Source organism: Narcine bancroftii, chromosome 3, assembly GCF_036971445.1.
Source record: "Narcine bancroftii isolate sNarBan1 chromosome 3, sNarBan1.hap1, whole genome shotgun sequence".
Lineage (NCBI taxonomy): Eukaryota > Metazoa > Chordata > Chondrichthyes > Torpediniformes > Narcinidae > Narcine > Narcine bancroftii.
In genome coordinates, this window is record NC_091471.1 from 366,186,236 (window position 1) to 366,208,094 (window position 21,859).

A 21,859-nucleotide genomic window follows, 5' to 3' on the forward strand; every position below is an offset into this window, starting at 1 on the left:
GTGTGCAACAGAGGGAGAGCAGCAGAGATTGTGCTGAAGTGGTTTATGGGATACCAGGTCTGTCATATGAGGAGAGATTGAATGGGACAGTATACTAGACAAGAACCATGCGTTCTTTATCTGCAGGTTTGATGGTGAGGTTAGGGTTAGTGAAGTGGAGAGCAGTGCATTTGGGGAGTGGTAGGCTGAGTAGTTGAGTAGGGTGGAGAAGTCTAGATAGTTAATGTCCCGCTGCAGTTGGAGATGAAGAGAGCAAGAGCAGGAAGCTTGTTAGAGTGTTGTGCCCAGGTGGAGGACGACTGATGGAGACAGGGTGGGGGTGTTGAAGGATCATTAGTGGTGGTTGGGATGCCTTGTCATAGAAGTAGGCATGACAGAGATGTGTTCAGTGTAATTTCGAGCATGGAATTCACTGAGGTGTGGGCTTAGAGGTACAAAGGTGAGACATTTGCTAAGGAAGGACTGTTCAGGGTCTGAGAAGGGAAGGCCAGAATGTATGGATAGACTATGGGATTTGGAGGTAGGTTCAGGTACAAGGTGAGGATGGGATTAAAGTGTTGGGTGAATTGAGGGTCAGAGGTTAGGATTTGCATGGCCCCTCGTAAAATGATGGTTACATGACACCAAAAATGTATTTCAGTTGGTTCTATTCTTATATTCTTTGTATTTCAGGTAAATATAGTAGATATCTGTTTTGAATGTTTTGCAGGATTTGGAGCAATATGCAGCCAGTTACAGTGGTCTGATGCGAATTGAGAGGCTTCTCTTTATTGCAGAGCACTGTCTGCAGCTACGCATTGAAGCCCTGAAGATGGCACTGTCCTTCGTTCAGAGAACATTTAATGTAGATATGTATGAGGAAATCCATCGCAAATTGACAGAAGCCACGAGGTATGGTTATTAATGAATGATGTTGAAATACATAGCACTTATGAGTTCACCAACTCTTTCAAAATGCAATTCAGTTAATGCCACTTTCCCTGAAGACTTGTTTTCTCAATAGATATTAGTAGACTATGTCAGTCGTGTTACAGAGTCCAGAGGACCCCAAAACCCAGCAGCAATAGATATGCACCACGACAAAGGGTTACTTAAACAAAAGTTGCTTTTAATTATCTTTGCACATGAAAATAGAATCAAACTTTAACTTATTACTATCAACTTACTTAACCTACTTAACCCCCCTCTAATTCTATGCACAAGTGTGTGTAATGTGTATATAAGTGTAGAAAAGTTCTTTGGTTCACAGTCCAATGTCACTGGTTGAAGGTAATTCTTGTACTGTGCACAAAAGTTAGCATTAATAAAGTTCACCAGGCTTCAGTGCTTAACAGGCAAATGGTTACCACTCAGGAGGGTTCTTGTTGGTTTTCAGAGAGAGATTCCTTTTGTTCCAGGACATCCGCACCTGATTCCTTTTTAATCAGTCTTGCTGACGAAACTTGCCCTCTTCAGGGTTCTCCATATGATCCTCTTTCGTTCAGGTCACCACAGAGTTCCTTTCAGACAGCCAGTCTTCTCATTTGACCAAAGTGTCTCTCCTCTCTCTCATTCCCTCCTTCTCTGAGAGCAAAGCTGTTCTGCTTCTGCCTGCAAATATCACATGCTCTTCCAGGCAAGCTGCTGCTGTATGTTGCCACTTTGTTGCCTTTTGCAAATATTCTGTGTTTTTAAAATGTTTGTGTGCAACCTTGTGTACAATCATCCCAAAGCACCTCTAAATACTCATCACAGTAGTGCAAAATTCTACCATTTGTACAAGTTAAGCCCAATGACTGGCTGTAGTTCCTACCTATTTTAATGCTTAGTAAAAAAAAAATAATTCCAAACTGTCAATATGAAAATGGGGCTGAACTGCAAGATTGAACTGACCGGGGCGGGGGTGGGGGGAGGAGCTATTTTAAACTTTCATTTTTTTACCTATTTATTTTGCTGGTTGCTTGAATTCCAGATATTGGGGATTTTACTGTACTTGTATTTTCTTTCTGACCAGACCCAACCCAAAGTACTTGCAGAATATCTTGACTGAACAATAATATCAAGTCAGATTTGACATCCACACTCGTGAAATCAACTTAAGTCCTGACAAAGTCTTCCGTTTGCCCACTCCCCCACGAACCATAAATGGCTTGGTGGTTATTCCTGCATGATAGTAGCACATTTGAAGCCCAGGAAAGTGCTCTTGGAACCCAGAAAATTGTCTACATCCACTCCCTTGCACATTGAAATCCACACATGTAAATACATTTCTCTTCTAATGTCTTTTTCCTAATCTGCTCCCTGGTTGTTTCTTCCTAACATTCTTTAACCTAAATGGTTTAAAATCCCTAGCTATTAAATATGTATAACCTTCCTTGGCAAGAGTGTAAAATTTTGAAAAATGCTTTTCTAATCTCCTTCTCTCTTGAGTGTGAGAAATTATAATATTGAATTTTCACGATGTAGCCACTTGAAATGGATAATGCAGGATAAGAATAAATACTGTCAGAAGAATGGGAGAGACAACAGGAGTTAGAGATGCTCTGTTTGAATTTTCCAGAATGATCGTTGATTACAAAGAAGCTGGTGTAGTTGAACATTATAATTCTCTATACCTTTAAATTTTCTTGCTGAACAATGTTCGAAGTACAGTATTTTGCCTGTCCTGTAATGTAAGTGCTACAGCTCTGACACCTAAGAGTTAAAAAATTTTAAATTGACTTAAAACTTTGCGTTTTTGTTCTCCAGGGAATCTCCAGGTGTACCAGATACAGTGCCAGAATCAGGTCTGGAGCCCCCTACACTGGACACAGCTTGGGCAGAGTCTACACGGAAGAAAGCTTTGCTGAAACTGGAGAAATTAGACACAGATTTAAAGAATTACAAGGGAAATTCTATCAAAGAAAGCATCAGGTAACAAACTGACAAAAAGATGATGGAATTTGTCTTCCATACCCCAATTTGAAAATCAAGTTACTTTGTTCTTTCTGTTAATTTTTTTCCCAGTTTTATCCATGTTTGAATCCAAATTAAGATTGAAATCCCCTCCTATTAGTATGTTCCCTTGCGTGTCTGCTATCTTCAAAAAAATATCTTGCATAAATTTTTGATCTTCTTCGTTAGGTGAATATACATTGAGTAAATTCCAAAACTCCGAATATATCTGACATTTTATCATGACATATCTCCCTGCTGGATCTATTATTTCCTCTTCTATTTTAATTGGTACATTTTTACTGATTAATATAGCTACTCCTCTAGCTTTTGAATTGTATGACGCTGCTGTTACATGTCCTACCCAATCTCTCTTTAATTTCTTGTGCTTCAATTCAGTTAAATGTGTTTCTTGCACAAATGCTATATCAATTTTTTCTTTTTTCAGTAAATTTAGCAGTTTCTTCCTTTTGATTTGGTTATGTATTCCGTTAATATTTAAAGTCATATAGTTCAACGTAGCCATTTCATACTTTGTTTATATTTCCTTTCCGTTTCCTCATCATCACCTTTCCTTCTTATCCATTTCTGCTTTCTTGTTTTGAACACTTTATAAGACAACATTTCTAAAACATCAAACATTTCCCTTATTCTCCTATCTAAAATTTCTTTAACCCCACTATCCCCTCCCCTTCCTGAGTTGCCCTTTATCCCTTGTCGGGCAACCACATCTCCCCTCTCCATTTGGATTTGCGAATTCACTCGCAAACGTCAACTGATTTCGCAGTGACCGTAACTCCTCCCCACCCAGCCCCCCCCAGAAAAGATTCCAATTTTCATATATAACAAAGGTCACTCTCTTAATTCCCTCCTTACTTCCTCTCTTCCCTTTCTTTCCCTTATTAATTCTTATATATTTTCCTTTATATACGGATACACTCATGTACACACATATATACATACACACACACACATATATATATATATATATATATATATATATACCCATATACACACATACATATAGTTCGTGGTCATTTTTACTCTCGTTACATGTCTTCATCTCTCTGCCTGTTTTGTAGTTGTTCTGCAAATTTTCGTGCTTCCTCCGGATCCGAGAATAGTCTGTTTTGCTGCCCTGGAATAACTATTTTAAGTACCGCTGGGTACTTTAGCATAAATTTATATCCTTTTTTCCATAGGATCGCTTTTGCTGTATTAAACTCCTTTCTCTTCTTCAGGAGTTCAAAACTTATGTCTGGATAGAAAAAAAATTTTTGACCTTTGTATTCCAGTGGCTTTTTGTCTTCTCTTATTTTCTTCATTGCTTTCTCCAATATATTTTCTCTCGTTGTATATCTTAGGAATTTTACTAAAATGGATCTTGGTTTTTGTTGTGGCTGTGGTTTAGGGGCTACTGTTCTATGTGCCCTTTCTATTTCCATTTCTTTCTGTAATTCTGGTCTTCCTAGGACCCTGGGGATCCAATCTTTTATAAATTCTCTCAATTCTTGCCTTCTTCATCTTCCTTAAGGCCCACTATCTTTATATTATTTCTTCTATTATAATTTTCAATTATATCTATCTTCTGAGCTAACAGCTCTTGTGTCTCTTTAACTTTTTTATTAGATTCTTCTAATTTCTTTTTTAAGTCCTCTACTTCCATTTCTACGGCTGTTTCTCGTTCTTCCAACTTGTCCACTCTTTTTCCTATATCTGACATGACCATCTCTATTCTATTCATTTTTTCTTCTGCACTTTTAATTCTTTTTATTTCACTAAATTCTTGTAATTGCCATTCTTTTACTGATTCCATATATTCTTTAAAAAAAATATATCCATTGTCTTGCCTTTCCCTTCTTCCATTTCTCTATGTTCTTCTTCTTCTTCCTCTGGGTTGGTCATCTGTTGTTTCCTTGTTTTCTTTTTACTCTCTTCTTTCTTGTTCTCGTTGTTTTCTATGTTCTCTTCCTGTTGTTGTGTTGCAGCTGTCACTCTCAGCTGTGGAGATCGACTCCTCAGCTGGTCCCCCCTCCCGTCAGTGTTTTTTTTTAATGCGCATTGCGCACTTTTACTTGGCTCCGCGAGCCATTTTTGTAGTCCCGAGCTCGGGACTTCCACTGACCTGAGGGAGCGGGCTTCTCTCTCCGCGGCGGGCCTCCTCGGACAGGTAAGGCCTTCACCTTCTTCTTCCGACGTTCTTTCTTCTTCTCTTCTTCCCGTTGCTTTCGACTTTTCTTTCTTCGCTGCCATTTTCTTCCCACCTTTACTTTCACTTTGTTTTAATTTTTATGTTTGTGCCTTTGTGTTTTGTGTGATTTTTTAAAAACTTTTCCGGAGAGGGCTGGAATTTCCTGACCGGCCACTACTCCATCACGTGACTCCATTTGAAAATCAAGTTGATGAAAGACTGTACATGTCTGAGCAAGGCCAAGCAACTAGATCTATTGTGCAGCCTATCAGTATTACTATTTTTCCGTACTGTAAGTTTCATCTAATTGGTACTACTGATACAGTACTTTCAAGCAGAATTGAGAGAAGGCTAAAATACCTGAACTTTTTTTTCCCGTGATCTGTGATAATAATCCATGAAGAGCCATGAGTTCTCCAGACCCTAGCTAGCAGATTAACTGAGCGTTTATCTTACTTAACAATCAGAATTCTCTTTGTGCCATTGCAGTCACTGGAACAAAAATGTGAGTAAATAGTAAAGCGGGTATTCATTATTTTTATTGTCTGTCTTACATAAAGCAGTGTGATTTCCCAGGAATCTTGATATGCAAATTTCTCTGAATGTGGAATCTCACAGCGATAACGTTTTGTACTCTGTGGCAGTTGTGCAATGTAGAGGAGGTAGAATTGGTGGCGGATATGTAAAGTGTAACTAAAGTTTGGATCAACTAAGATGCCATTTATTAGATCAATGTCTTGGGACATCATTAGGGATTTACTAAAAGTAGTACTTCAGAATAATTGCTGCACAGAACACTGAGACCAATTTTTTATGCTGAAATTAGGTTTGGCAATAATGTGCGTTCATGTTTTATCCTTCACAACTTGAAGTAGTATTGGTGAACACAAATTTTCTATACTTTGGAAGCTTAAAACTGTAAGTAAAATACAAAATAACACTAATTGCTCCATGAATTAAAATGTTTGGACCATTTTTCTTTTGATTCCATCCATTTCCCAAACACATTAATATAATTAACCACTAGTTCTGGTGCAGGTAAACAAATGCCTTTTGAGTGACTGCATTTTCATTTAACTAATGAAGTTTTAAATACGAGCATTTTGAGGTGATAGTGATTTTTCTTTTAAATTTTACCTCAGGAGAGGACATGATGACCTCGGTGATCACTATCTAGACTGCGGGGATCTTAGTAATGCACTGAAATGTTATTCACGGGCCAGAGACTATTGCACAAGTGCAAAGCACGTCATCAACATGTGTCTGAATGTCATCAAGGTATGTGGAACAAGGTCCATTACATAATATTTTTGGATTTTTATTGCAGTTGCTATTCCATAATAGTGGAATATTAAATATTAGTTCAATATAACTGAAGTATCCAATTACCAGTAATTATTTTCTTTTTTTTTAAATTTTTTATTTTTCACACCATAAACCACACTGACCAAGATACATACATTTTCCTTTTCAAATATATACAATGTCATTTTCTCCCCCCCTCCCTCCTCCCATCCCACCCTCCCTACCTTGCCCCCCATTCATTTAAAGTACAAAATCTAAGATACATTAAACCAGTCAAACAATGTTGTCATTCAATAAAAATAAACAAGAAATTCCACTGAGTCAATTCTTTTTATTTCCTTCTCCTTTCGTTAATTTAGGTGGTAGATGTCCCTGGTAGGTTTTCTCTATTGTGTTTCATGTATGGCCCCCATATTTGTTCAAATATTTCAATATTATTTCTTAAATTATATGTTATTTTTTCTAATGGAATACATTTATTCATTTCTATATACCATTGTTGTATTCTCAAATTATCTTCCAATTTCCAGGTTGACATAATACATTTTTTTGCTACGGCTAGAGCTATCTTAACAAATCTTTTTTGTGCACCATCCAAATCAAGTCCAAATTCTTTGTTTTTTATGTTACTTAGGAGGAAGATCTCAGGGTTTTTTGGTATATTGTTTTCTGTAATTTTATTTAATATCTGGTTTAGATCTTCCCAAAATTTTTCTACTTTCTCACATGTCCAGATTGCATGAATTGTTGTTCCCATTTCTTTTTTACAACGAAAACATCTGTCAAATACTGTTGGGTCCCATTTATTTAACTTTTGAGGTGTAATGTATAGCCTGTGTATCCAGTTATATTGTATCATACGTAATCTCGTATTTATTGCATTTCTCATAGTTCCAGAGCATAACTTCTCCCATGTTTCCTTCTTTATCCTTATATTTAAATCTTGTTCCCATTTTTGTTTAGTTCTACCATTTGTTTCCTCATTCTCCTTTTCTTGCAGTTTAATATACATATTTGTTATAAATCTTTTGATTATCATTGTATCTGTAATCACATATTCAAAGTTACTTCCCTCTGGTAACCTCAGACTACTTCCTAATTTGTCCTTCAAGTAGGATCTCAATTGGTAATATGCCAACACTGTATCTTGAGTTATATTATATTTATCCTTAATTTGTTCAAAGGATAATAATCTATTTCCTGAAAAACAATTTTCTATTCTTTTGATCCCTTTTTTCTCCCATTCTCTAAAGGAAAGGTTATCTATTGTAAAAGGGAGTAACTGATTTTGCGTCATTATTAGTTTTGGTAATTGGTAATTTGTTATTCCTTTCTACATGAATCTTCTTCCAAATATTGAGCAGATGATGTAATACTGGAGAACTCCTACATTGTACCAATTTTTCATCCCATTTATATAATATGTGTTCAGGTATCTTTTCCCCTATTTTATCTAGTTCTAATCTAGTTGAATCTGGCTTTTCCCTTGTTTGATAAAAATCTGATAGGTATCTTAATTGTGCGGCTCTATAGTAATTTTTAAAGTTTGGCAGTTGTAAGCCTCCTTGTTTATACCATTCTGTTAATTTATCTAGTGCTATCCCCGGTTTCCCCCCTTTCCATAAAAATTTCCTTATTTTCTTTAACTCCTTGAAGAATTTCTCTGTCAAGTGTATTGGCAATGCCTGAAATAGGTATTGTATCCTTGGGAAAATGTTCATTTTAATACAGTTTATCCTTCCTATTAGTGTTAATGGTAAATCTTTCCAATGCTCTAAATCGCCCTATTTTTTCATTAGTGGATAATAATTGAGTTTATATAGATGGCCGAGATTTTTATTTATTTGTATACCTAGGTATCTATTTGCCATCTGAATGGTGATTCCTTCTTAAATTTTGAGAAATCCTCATTATTCATTGGCATTGCTTCACTTTTATTTACGTTAATCTTGTAACCCGACACTTCTCCATATTCCTTCAATTTCTTATATAATTCTTTTATTGATAGTTCTGGTTCTGTTAAGTATACTATAACATCATCCGCAAATAAACTGATTTTATATTCCTTGTCTTTTATTTTTATCCCTTTTATATTATTTTCTGTTCTTATCAATTCTGCTAGTGGTTCTATAGCTAACGCGAACAATAAGGGTGATAGTGGGCATCCCTGCCTTTTCGATCTGCTTAAATTAAATTGCTTTGATATATATCCATTTACTGTCACTTTTGCCAATGGCCCCTTATATAATGCTTTAATCCAATTAATATACTTCTCTGGTAAACTGAATTTTTGCAATACTTTGAATAAATAATTCCATTCTACTCTGTCAAAGGCCTTCTCTGCGTCTAAAGCAACTGCTACTGTTGGCGCTTTACTCCCTTCTACTGCATGAATTAAGTTAATAAATTTACAAATATTGTCTGTTGTCCGTCTTTTTTTAATAAATCCAGTTTGGTTTAGATTTACCATTTTAGGTACATAATCTGCTAATCTGTTTGCTAATAGTTTAGCTATTATCTTATAATCTGTGTTAAGTAATGATATTGGTCTATATGACGCTGGTGCGAGTGGATCTTTCCCTTGCTTTGGTATTACTGTAATTATTGCTGTTTTACATGAATCTGGTAAGCTTTGTGTTTTGTCAATCTGGTTGATTACTTCCAGGAGGGGAGGAATTAATAAATCTTTAAATATTTTATAGAATTCTATTGGGAATCCATCCTCTCCTGGTGTTTTATTATTTGGTAGTTTTTTTTATTATCTCTTGTATTTCTACTATTTCAAATGGTTCTGTTAATTTATTTTGTTCCTCTATTTGTAATTTTGGTAGTTCAATTTTAGTTAAAAATTCATCTATTTTGCCTTCTTTCCCTTCGTTTTCAGTTTGGTATAATTGTTCATAGAATTTTCTAAAGTTTTCATTAATCTCCGTTGGATTATATGTGATTTGTTTGTCTTTTTTCCTTGATGCCAATACCATTTTCTTAGCTTGTTCTGTCTTAAGCTGCCATGCTAGAATTTTGTGCGTTTTTTCCCCAATTCATAATATTTCTGTTTTGTCTTCATTATGTTCTTCTCCACCTTATATGTTTGTAGTGTTTCATATTTTATTTTTTTATCTGCTAATTCTCTTTTAGTTGTATCTTCCTTCATTGCTAATTCTTTTTCTATATTTACTATTTCCCTTTCCAACTGCTCTGTTTCCTGATTGTAGTCCTTCTTCATCTTGGTTACATAACTTATTATTTGCCCTCTAATGAACGCTTTCATTGCATCCCATAGTATAAACTTATCTTTCACTGATTCCGTATTTATTTCAAAGTACATTTTAATTTGTCTTTCAATTAATTCTCTAAAATCCTGCCTTTTAAGTAGCATGGAGTTTAATCTCCATCTATACATTCTTGGAGGGATGTCCTCTAACTCTATTGTCAATGTCAAGGGTGAATGGTCCGATAATATTCTAGCTTTATATTCTGTTTTTCTTACTCTATCTTGCATATGAGCTGATAACAGAAATAGCTCTATTCTTGAGTATGTTTTATGTCTACCTGAATAATATGAATATTCCTTTTCCTTTGGGTGTTGTTTCCTCCATATATCCAAAAGTTGCATTTCTTGCATCGATTTAATTATAAATTTGGTTACTTTGTTCTTTCTGTTAATTTTTTTCCCAGTTTTATCCATATTTGAATCCAAATTAAGGTTGAAATCCCCTCCTATTAATATGTTCCCTTGCGTATCTGCTATCTTCAAAAAAATATCTTGCATAAACTTTTGATCTTCTTCGTTAGGTGAATATACATTGAGTAGATTCCAAAACTCCGAATATATCTGACATTTTATCATGACATATCTCCCTGCTGGATCTATTATTTCCTCTTCTATTTTAATTGGTGTATTTTTACTGATTAATATAGCCACTCCTCTTGCTTTTGAATTATACAATGCTGCTGTTACATGTCCTACCCAATCTCTCTTTAATTTCTTGTGCTCCAATTCAGTTAAATGTGTTTCTTGCACAAATGCTATATCAATTTTTTTCTTTTTTCAGTAAATTTAGCAGTTTCTTCCTTTTGATTTGGTTATGTATTCCATTAATATTTAAAGTCATATAGTTCAATGTAGCCATTTCATACATTGTTTATCTTCCCTTTCCGTTTCTCCATCATCACCTTTCCTTCTTATCCATTTCTGCTTTCTTGTTTTGAACATTTTATAAGACAACATTTCTAAAACATCAAACATTTTCCTTATTCTCCTATTTAAAACTTCTTTAACCCTATTCTCCCCTCCCCCTCCTGAGTTGCCCTTTATCCCTTGTCGGGCAACCACATCTCCCCTCTCCATTTGGATTTGCGAATTCACTCGCAAGCGTCAACTGATTTTGCAGTGACCGTAACTCCTCCCCACCCAGCCCCCCCCCCCCCCCCCCGGAAAAGATTTCAATTTTCATATATAACAAAGGTCACTCTTTTAATTCCCTCCTTATTTCCTATATTCCCTTTCATTCCCTTATTAATTCTTATCTATACTCTATTTATTTTCCTCTAAATACAGATACACTCATGTATACACATAAATACATACACATCTATATATATATCCTTCTTTTCTTTCTTTGGCTTGGCTTCGCGGACGAAGATTTATGGAGGGGGTAAAAAGTCCACGTCAGCTGCAGGCTCGTTTGTGGCTGACCAGTCCGATGCGGGACAGGCAGACACGATTGCAGCGGTTGCAAGGGAAAATTGGTTGGTTGGGGTTGGGTGTTGGGTTTTTCCTCCTTTGCCTTTTGTCAGTGAGGTGGGCTCTGCGGTCTTCTTCAAAGGAGGCTGCTGCCCGCCAAACTGTGAGGCGCCAAGATGCACGGTTTGAGGCGTTATCAGCCCACTGGCGGTGGTCAATGTGGCAGGCACCAAGAGATTTCTTTAGGCAGTCCTTGTACCTTTTCTTTGGTGCACCTCTGTCACGGTGGCCAGTGGAGAGCTCGCCATATAATACGATCTTGGGAAGGCGATGGTCCTCCATTCTGGAGACGTGACCCATCCAGCGCAGCTGGATCTTCAGCAGCGTGGACTCGATGCTGTCGACCTCTGCCATCTCGAGTACCTCGACGTTAGGGGTGTGAGCGCTCCAATGGATGTTGAGGATGGAGCGGAGACAACGCTGGTGGAAGCGTTCTAGGAGCCGTAGGTGGTGCCGGTATATAACAAAGGTCACTCTTTTAATTCCCTCCTTATTTCCTATATTCCCTTTCATTCCCTTATTAATTCTTATCTATACTCTATTTATTTTCCTCTAAATACAGATACACTCATGTATACACATAAATACATACACATCTATATATATATCCATATACACACATACATATAGTTCGTGGTCATTTTTACTCTCATTACATGTCTTCATCTCTCTGCTTGTTTTGTAGTTGTTCTGCAAATTTTCGTGCTTCCTCTGGATCCGAGAATAGTCTGTTTTGTTGCCCTGGAATAACTATTTTAAGTACCGCTGGGTACTTTAACATAAATTTATATCCTTTTTTCCATAAGATCGTTTTTGCTGTATTGAACTCCTTCCTCTTCTTCAGGAGTTCAAACTTATGTCTGGATAGAAAAAAAATTTTTGACCTTTGTATTCCAGTGGCTTTTTGTCTTCTCTTATTTTCTTCATTGCTTTCTCCAGTATATTTCTCTTGTTGTATATCTTCGGAATTTTACTAAAGTGGATCTTGGTTTTTGTTGTGGCTGTGGTTTAGGGGCTAGTGTTCTATGTGCCCTTTCTATTTCTATTTCTTCCTGTAATTCTGGTCTTCCTAGGACCCTGGGGATCCTTTTATAAATTTTATAAATTCTCTCATATTCTTGCCTTCTTCATCTTCCTTAAGGCCCACTATCTTTATATTATTTCTTCTATCATAGTTTTCCATTATATCTATCTTCTGAGCTAACAGCTCATGTGCCTCTTTAACTTTTTTATTAGATTCTTCTAATTTCTGTTTTGTCCTCTACTTCCATTTCTACGATTATTTCTCGTTCTTCCACATTATCCACTCTTTTTCCTATCTCTGATATGACCATTTCTATTTTATTCATTTTTTTTCTGCACTCTTAATTCTTTTTATCTCATCAAATTCTTGTAATTGCCATTCTTTCACTGATTCCATATATTCTTTAAAAAAAGATATATCCATTGTCCTGCCTTTCTCCTTCCATTTCTCTATGTTCTTCTTCTTCTTCCTCTGGATTGACCATCTGTTGTTTCCTTGTTTTCTTTTTACCCTCTTCTTTCTTGTCGTTATTTTCCATGTTCTGCTCCTGTTGGTGTGTTGCAGCTGTCACTCTCAGCTGTGGAGATCGACTCCGCAGCTGTTCCCCCCTCCCATCAGTGTATTTTTTTTCATGTGCATCGCGCATGCGCGAGGAGTCACGCACTTTTACTCGGCTCTGCGAGCCATTTTTGTAGTCCCGAGCCCGGGACTTCCACTGACCTGAGGGAGCAGGCTTCTCTCTCTGCGGCGGGCCTCCTCGGACAGGTAAGGCCTTCACCTTCTTCTTCCGACGTTCTTTCATCTTCTCTTCTTCCCGTTGTTTTCGACTTTTCTCTCTTCGCTGCCATTTTTTTCTCACCTTTATTTTTACTTTGTTTTAATTTTTACTCTTGTACCTTTGTGTTTTGTGCATTTTTTTTTCAACTTTTCCGGAGAGGGCTGGAATTCCCTGACCGGCCACTACTCCATCATGTGACTCCCCCCTCAGTAATTATTTTCTGAACAGAAACTAAATATAAAGGAGGAAAAAAAAACAAATTACTGAAGGAATTCAGTGGCTGTGTTGAATTCTGACTAAATCAGAAGAGCTTTGAAATGATGTAAATAATTATTTTACCTCTTTCTTCCTTCTTTGGCTTGGCTTCGCGGACGAAGATTTATGGAGGGGGTAAAAAGTCCACGTCAGCTGCAGGCTCGTTTGTGGCTGACAAGTCCGATGCGGGACAGGCAGACACGGTTGCAGCGGTTGCAGGGGAAAATTGGTTGGTTGGGGTTGGGTGTTGGGTTTTTCCTCCTTTGCCTTTTGTCAGTGAGGTGGGCTCTGCGGTCTTCTTCAAAGGAGGTTGCTGCCCGCCAAACTGTGAGGCGCCAAGATGCACGGTTTGAGGCGTTATCAGCCCACTGGCGGTGGTCAATGGGGCAGGCACCAAGAGATTTCTTTAGGCAGTCCTTGTACCTTTTCTTTGGTGCACCTCTGTCACGGTGGCCAGTGGAGAGCTCGCCATATAACACGATCTTGGGAAGGCGATGGTCCTCCATTCTGGAGACGTGACCCATCCAGCGCAGCTGGATCTTCAGCAGCGTGGACTCGATGCTGTCGACCTCTGCCATCTCGAGTACTTCGACGTTAGGGATGAAAGCGCTCCAATGGATGTTGAGGATGGAGCGGAGACAACGCTGGTGGAAGCGTTCTAGGAGCCGTAGGTGGTGCCGGTAGAGGACCCATGATTCGGAGCCGAACAGGAGTGTGGGTATGACAACGGCTCTGTATACGCTTGTATACGCGATGCCGCTTTAGTTGCCCATTCAGAGCCAGCTTTTCAGCGCTTGACGTCCTGCTTTGCGGAAACTGCCAAAATGTTTGGCCTGGAAGTCAGCCTGAAGAAAACTGAGGTCCTCCATCAGCCAGCTCCCCACCATGACTACCAGCCCCCCCACATCTCCATCGGGCACACAAAACTCAAAACGGTCAACCAGTTTACCTATCTCGGCTGCACCATTTCATCAGATGCAAGGATCGACAATGAGATAGACAACAGACTCGCCAAGGCAAATAGTGCCTTTGGAAGACTACACAAAAGAGTCTGGAAAAACAACCAACTGAAAAACCTCACAAAGAAATTATTTTACTATTAACTGAATAATGACGTTACATTGCTGCTTCTACATCTTTCCATCATCAGCTTAAACTCCATTTTCTTTCTAATTCCTCTCCACTGGTAAAAGCACTTTTTCTGCAAGGCTCTTCATCTAGTATCGAAGATGAGGTTAAAGAATCCCTGTCCAAATTGAGAAAATGAATTTCAACCATTATATAGTTGTACTGTATATATAAATGGAGAGAATGTGACAGACAAATGTTCATCTCCTTGGATAGATGGAATGAGTGAATGTGTTCTTTTGATTTATTTCTATTTGTTATTTGGCCTTGTGCTTTCATTGCCATCAATTTGTGGCTGAGATTTCTGATCATATTTTTCATAAAGGTTAAACCTCATTAATTTCTGTACGAATAAACTATTTAAATGAAATTCTGACCTTGATATGACTATTTAAATCATGTATTAATTGATTCTGAAGGAAATGTGGCTGAAATTATGTTGCATGTTGTTGGGATACAGATCCAATTAACTATGTTGAAAGTCGATATCACTATTATGCCAGGTAGTATGTTAACTCTGCCTGATAGTCTATTTCTATTATTTTTCTTAGTTCATGCATTTGTGTCCCTTCTTAATATCTTACTCATTCCACAAGCTGCCTTTTACAAGTTATTTGTTTTGCCCCCTTTGTTACTAGTTTATTTTTCATACCTTATTTTCAATCAGAATTTTATTGTCATGAACAAGTCATGAAATTCGGGGTTTTGCGGCAGGCTCACAGAGCAAACATTCATATTATAACCATCTTACAACATTACTATAAAAAAAGTGAGAGGGCACGAAAAGTAAGGCAGTGTCTTTGTTCACTGATTATTCAGGAATCAGATGACAGCGGGGAAGAAGCTGTCCTTGTGCCACTGAGTACTCGTTTTTAAGTTCCTGTACTTTTTTCCTGATGGTACGGAGTGAAGAGAGTGTGGCCTGGGTGGTGAGGGCTACTTCATGTAGATATCTTCAGTGGTGCTTGTGATGTTGCAGGCCAAGTTAACAACCCTCTGGAGTTTACTCGTCCTGAGAGTTGGTGCCTTCATACCAGCCAGTGGTGCAACCAGCTAGAATGTTCCTCACTGTATACCTGTAGAAGTTTACGAGAGTCTTCGATGACCTACTGAATCTCCTCAAACACCTAAGTATAGTCACTGACGAGCCTTCTTCGAGATTGTATCGACATGGAGGCTCCAGGACAGATCCTCGGAGATGTTGATACCCAGGAATTTGAAGTTCCTGACCCTCTCCACTTCTGAGCCCTTGATGAGGACTGAGTTGTATTCCCCTGACTTCCTCCTGAAGTCCACAATCATCTTGATTTTGCTGACATTGAGTGCAAGGTTGTTGTCATTACATCATTCAACGAGCTGGTCTCTCTCCCTCCTGTAAGCTTTCTCATTGTCGTTTATGATTACATTGACAACTGTGGCGTCATCAGCAAACTTGTAGAGAGCATTAGAATTGTACCTGGTCACACAGTCATGAGTATATAATGAGTAGAGTAGTGCGCTTAGCGCGCATCCTTGGGGTGCCCCGTGTTGATGATCAGTGTTGAGGAGGAGACGTTGCTTCCGATTTCTCCCCTGTTAAGGAAAATTATATTGTGGAAAAATAGTTCTCAATTGTTTTATTCCATTTTTTGAAAAGTAAGTTACTTGCTCTGCATCCATATAACCATTTACGGAGCAGAAACAGGCCATGTTGGCCTTTTGAGTCCGCACCGGTTCATTAGAACAACTCCACTAGCTGAAACCTCCCGCTCTCCGCCAATAACCCTCCAACCCCCTCATGTACACATCCAACCTTCTCTTAAATGACAGAAGGGACCCTGCCACAACTATCTCATTCGGAAGGTCATTCCATTCTGCCACCACTCGCTGAGTGAAAAAGTCACCCTAATATTTCTCCTAAAGTGTTGCCCCCTTACCCTTAACTGATGGCCTCTTGTTCAACCTTCCCTGCCCTCAGGGGAAAGAGTCTGTTTATGTCTAGTCTATCTATTCCTTTCATAATTTTAAATATCTCCATCACATCCCCTTTCAATCGTTGACCATTCTTTTTCTCCCACTGATACTGCTCAACCCATTGAGTTCCTCCAGCAGATCGTTTGTTGCTTTAGTCATTATATAGTTGGTTTCTTAAAAAAAAACACATCTTCTCAGAAGTAAACCCCTTCAATGGTATTAGAATAGTTTTGTACACTTTACAACCAATCTCTCAACAACAAATGTAAGAGGACGATATCCAAGAGGAGAAATTTTCATGCACTTATCAGTCGAAAGCTCCCTTGCAATAAATTTACTCTAGTCTGTCCTAGAAATAGAAATTGAAATAATCATAGCATTTTTTCAACATGTAGAATGCTATATGCATCCCCACATACTTGTGTTTAACAAAGTTAGGGTCATTTATATTAAATATGATTACAGAATTGTACTTGACGTCATTATGCTGGATTATATGTTGTTTAATATGCAAATAATAAATTAGCCTCCTATTTTTAATTGGAAAGAATGCATCCAATAAATATTCAAAATTATGTTGTGTAAATAATGAGGGGAACTTTTAATTTTTGAAGCAGCAAGGTTAACTCACGGGAATCGATTGCTGTGTTGATCCTGCTGCTTAGCCAGTGACCAACTAAATGCTTCCAATGTTAGCAGTACATACAACACCCATTTACACAATAAGAACATAAAGTATGGAAGAGTACAGAGCAGGACGGTGGCTTCTGCCCACTCTATCTATGCCAACCATGATGCCAATTGAAACTAGGCTCTCTGCCTGCCCATGGTCTACATCCTTCTGTTCCCTGCTTGTTCATATTGCCTGTCTAAATGCCTCTCAAATGAGGCGAGCAATAAAGACAAAGATGTCTTTAAGTGGGAAAGAAGACTTGGTTTAAACAGTCATCAAAACTACTTCCCCACCAACTAATCTCAATCAAAGACCTACCATAATCTCATGCTGATTATCAGTCTTTGCCTAGCATCTCTATGTAATTCCATCTCCCAAATAGTAAAACTCACCAACTGCAAGCCACAGCATCCTATGCTCTTTCCCCACATGCCTAGTCTGACCCAGCCATTCAGACTATAACATTAATCTGTCCTCAATCTGACATACGTACAATTAAGTTGAGCCAAAACCATGAGTAAAATACCTCGGTTTTAGCCTTGATCCAAAGGAATGTTGGAGTGGATACATTAAAAATAAAAATAAATTTGGAATACCTCCTGTCTGGTAACCATGAAACTATGTATAAAATTGTTCTTTAAAATCTTTATTAAGATGTGGACAATAATTAAGCAGAGCTTTGAGTTAGACAGAAGTCTATGCTGATTTAAAAACAATTGGATGTGATTTTCTATTTGCAGGTCAGTATCTACCTCCAAAATTGGTCCCATGTTCTAAGTTATGTAAGCAAAGCAGAGTCTACTCCAGAAATTGCAGAGGTCAGTAACTTAATTTTGCGATGGTATTCTTTATTTGATACTGGATTATACTATGAACTATTAGATTATTTCATAAAAGTACATTGGTTTGTATTGTTACGAGCCCGGAGGACCCCAAAACCCAGCAGCAATAGATATTCACCAAGACAAACGGTTACTTAAACAAAAGTTGCTTTTAATTATCTTTAAACATGAAGTTATTACTATTAACTTACTTAACCCCCATCTAATTTCATGCGCACATGTATGTAATGTGTATGTTAGTTTAGAAAAATTCTTTGATTCACAGTCCAATCTCCCTTCTCGTTCCTCCAAGTTTACTGGTTGCAGGCAATTCTTATACTGTGCACAGAATTTAACATTTATGAAGTTTACCAGGCTTTGGTGCTTGAAAGGTAAAGGGTTACCCCTCAGGAAGGTTCTTGTCAGTTTTCAGAGAGAGATTTGTTGTTTGCTGGACTCGCACAAAACTGATTCCTTTTAATCAGCCACTTCAATGTCTTGCCCACTCAGGGTTTTCCAGATGATAACCTCTTTCTTCCAGGTCACCACAGAGTTCCTTTTTGTTTCCCTTATTTCAAGTGAAGCATAGGGCAGCCAGTCCTCTCCTCTTGTATTAACCCGAAGAGCTTTGACCAAGCTGAACTAAGCATTTACAACCAGTCTTCCAAATGGGGTTTTTCCACAAGCTTGCCAGCTTGTCCTGTTCCAGATCCAGCTGTTGCTACTGACAGTCAAACTGCAGAACTGCTCTCTCTCTCTCTCTCTCTCTCTCTCTCTCTCTCTCTCTCTCTCTCTCTCTCTCTCTCTCTCTCTCTCTCTCTCTCTCTCTTCTCTCTTCTCTCTTCTCTCTCTCTCTCTCCTCTCCATCCTGACCAAGCTGTGACTTGTAGGTCCTTGGAGAAGCTTTGTGATACCTGTACTGAGAAGTGAGCCATACATTGTATCATACATATTCGCTTCCTGTGCTATTTGTTGAACCGAACCAATCATACTCAGTTCTGTGCTGCAGGAAAGTGAACATAGAATGTAGGGGAACAGGGATTCCGTGCTGTAATGGTAATAATGTTAAATGGGGAAGAAAGGGAACAAACTGTCATTTGACACTGAGCCATTGATGTCAACAAATCTGCTTGATGATGTGATTGTTTGAAATTCAGTTCAGATCTTCCTTGTTTATGTTTATAGAATAACTGTAAGACTGAAAAGCCAAGTTTCCCCAATATTTTTCATAGCTTAGCTCTTTGATGGTACTTCTCTGATTCCTTTGTAAGGCGTCAAGAGCCTTTTCACACTGGCTAATCAATAAATTGGCTGTACAACAAACTGGTTAAAGAAACTGCTTTTGCCATTCACACTGGACCACTGTTAACCGGTTCTCTAAGTCCTTTCACACTCATCACCAGGCGTCCCAGGGGAGAGTTATGCCTATCGTCCACTAATTGATCCTATGATTCCTCCTGTTCCTTCACACTGGGGCTAATCGGCACGCAGGTGTCAAATTGACCTAGGTAGTCCATCCACGGGGTGATCTGGAGCCTATGTGATTCGCGAGCCTTCACTCTGAAACGTTAACTGGTATATTGGCAGTTAATTGCTGGGACAAAGTGCCATTGTGAATGGGGCTAAATTACATTTGTTATTTATTGTTCACAGCTAAATGTAGGGGTAAACTAGACGATTTTATAGACTAATGAAATCTTAAGCATGTTTTATAACTGCAGGTGATCATTGTCAAATTCTAGACTAGTTGTGCTTGGTTCACTTTCCCTTTACTTTAGCAATATTTTTATTACAGCAACGAGGTGAGAGAGACGGTCAGAATCAGGCCGTGCTGACCAAGTTGAAATGTGCAGCAGGTTAGTGAAAATGCCCACGTTTTCCAACCTTGTATTCCTGGAGAAGATGTAAGAAAGGGTTCCAATTGGATAAATGCAATATCTGATCCTCTCAATACAAATCCATTTCCATCAGCAAGTTCCATTGCTGCTTCTATTCAAATGAAGCCCAAGGATGATGGTGGACATCTTTAAGTGTTGATGTTATTCAGAACTAAACTTTGTTGATAAAATATTTTTCATACAGTTTTGTATATTTTTATACATTGAGCAATAAGAGTTGCTACTGGGAATCACAAGCATTGAAGTCTTTTATATTACAAGTTTAACAGCAAATATGTGTGTTGGGCTAGATAGAGTTTTTCTATAAAACACAAGTGTATATGATATTTCAGCTGACTCACTGTAAAGGAGAGATAATGTGCTTAAGGAAATTCTGACATCATGAAAGGCTGTATATATATTTTTTGAAAAAGTTATAAATAATTCTGAGATTGTAGTAAACTTTTGTTTCGTTTTGTTCTTCCATAGTACTTGAAATGTGGCTTGCAGGGGTGTTTTTGTTCCTTGAAGTACCAGACCTGGGGGCAGGGTTCCAGATGAAACTAAGGGAATGATGAAAGGCATTTAAAAAAAAAAAAGTGCATTTTCACATTAGGATATTTTAAAGATGTTCAAGACGGTGGAAATTTTTTTGAAATCTAACAACTGCAGTTTTTTTTTTACAGAATAATTGTTTTGCAATTTGTGTGCATTGTGTTGAATTACATGGTGTTTTGAAATCATTGACGATTGAAAGTAGGAGGATTCATTATTAGAAAAACTTCTGAGATTTAAACATCTCATTTGTAAAAATCTGACAAATACAGTGTTCTCTTGATGCTGTGATATGAGGTATTTGAAATTGTGCTTCTGACGGAGGCAAGAGCACAATTCACAGAACTTGGACATTAACTGAGATTTGCATTAGAATGTTTGCATACTTTTTAAAAAAATCAGAGCTAAGTAACAAATTCTCAATTTCTTATTATTTTAAATTCGTAGGCTTAGCTGAGCTAGCAACACGAAAATATAAGCAAGCAGCCAAATGCTTCTTACTGGCTTCTTTTGATCACTGTGACTTTCCTGAGGTAAGGTTCAATTTGACGTGAATTGCACGAACTGATTAAAATACACAAACTATTTGAGCACTGAGTCTACAGTTTTATTTGAAACTAGCTAAATATTTTATGGTTTCTCAATTGCGGTACCATGTGTCATCAGGTCACCATCTGCCATTTCCGACCTGAAAATGAGTAGGTAACCCCCTTCCGTTTTGCAGCTCATTTTCTTCATGGTTGCTGGATGAATGACTGAGAGAAAATTATGTAATGTGAGTACAGTGCTAACTGAGAAGACTATTAGAAAGCCTGGGAGAAAACTGGGGTCTGATAATGTTTAAAAGGTTTAAATTTTAGGTGTTAAAGACAAAAACTAGAACTTCTTGCCATAAACCTACTGCCTCGAAGGGATGTCAGAAAGAGAAAAATGCCTGAAATTAGACTATTCGCATACTCCAGTTGATTGTCATCTGATGGCGCAAGTACAACCCAGTGAAACAGCGTTCTCTGGTCCATGGTGCAAAACACAGAGAGACACAACCAGACATAACGCACTTACAGACAAACAGTACATATGCAGGACAAATATTCACATATATCAATAAAAAATTGTTTCATTAATATGAGAGTCTCAGATGGTTCGTGTGAGCAGTTCCTTTGGTCATTCACCATTCTCACCGCCCGTGGGAAGAAGCTGTTCTTCAGCCTGATGGTGCTGGCTCTGATCCTCCTGTTTCCCTTTCCCAGCAGGAGCAACTGAAAGATGCTGTGTACAGAGTGGAAAGGGTCCTCAGTGAATTTGTGCGCCCCCTTTAGACCACAACCCGCTAGATTACAACAGAGGGGAGGGAGACTCCAGTAATCCTCTCTGTTATCCTTTGGAGTCACCTCCAATCCAGTTCTCTGCAGTAACTGTACCATACTGTGATTCAGCCAGCGAGGTTGCTCTTGATAGAGCTTCTCAGGAAGTGAAGTTCGTCTTCCTGATGAGGAAATGTTGTATCCACGATACATCACTAGTTAAGTGAGCTCCAAGGAACTTGGTGCTTTCCCCTCTCTCCACTCCAGAATTATTGATGTGTACTGGAGAGTGCTTGTTCCTAGTCCTGAAATCCATGAGTATCTCCTTCATCTTG

The 21,859-nt window shown here is 38.1% G+C and overlaps 1 protein-coding gene across 2 annotated transcripts in view; it reads left to right on the plus strand.

The window, feature by feature from the left end:
* The window catches only part of gps1 (G protein pathway suppressor 1), a 57,094-nt gene that overhangs the window by 11,636 nt on the left and 23,599 nt on the right, over positions 1-21,859 (plus strand). For both annotated transcript variants that reach the window (XM_069930205.1, XM_069930206.1), the window contains 6 exons: positions 710-891; positions 2,728-2,892; positions 6,247-6,382; positions 17,708-17,785; positions 19,584-19,644; positions 20,668-20,753. In XM_069930205.1, coding sequence (XP_069786306.1) covers positions 710-891; positions 2,728-2,892; positions 6,247-6,382; positions 17,708-17,785; positions 19,584-19,644; positions 20,668-20,753 — 708 coding nt within the window. The remainder of the gene's footprint in view (positions 1-709; positions 892-2,727; positions 2,893-6,246; positions 6,383-17,707; positions 17,786-19,583; positions 19,645-20,667; positions 20,754-21,859) is intronic.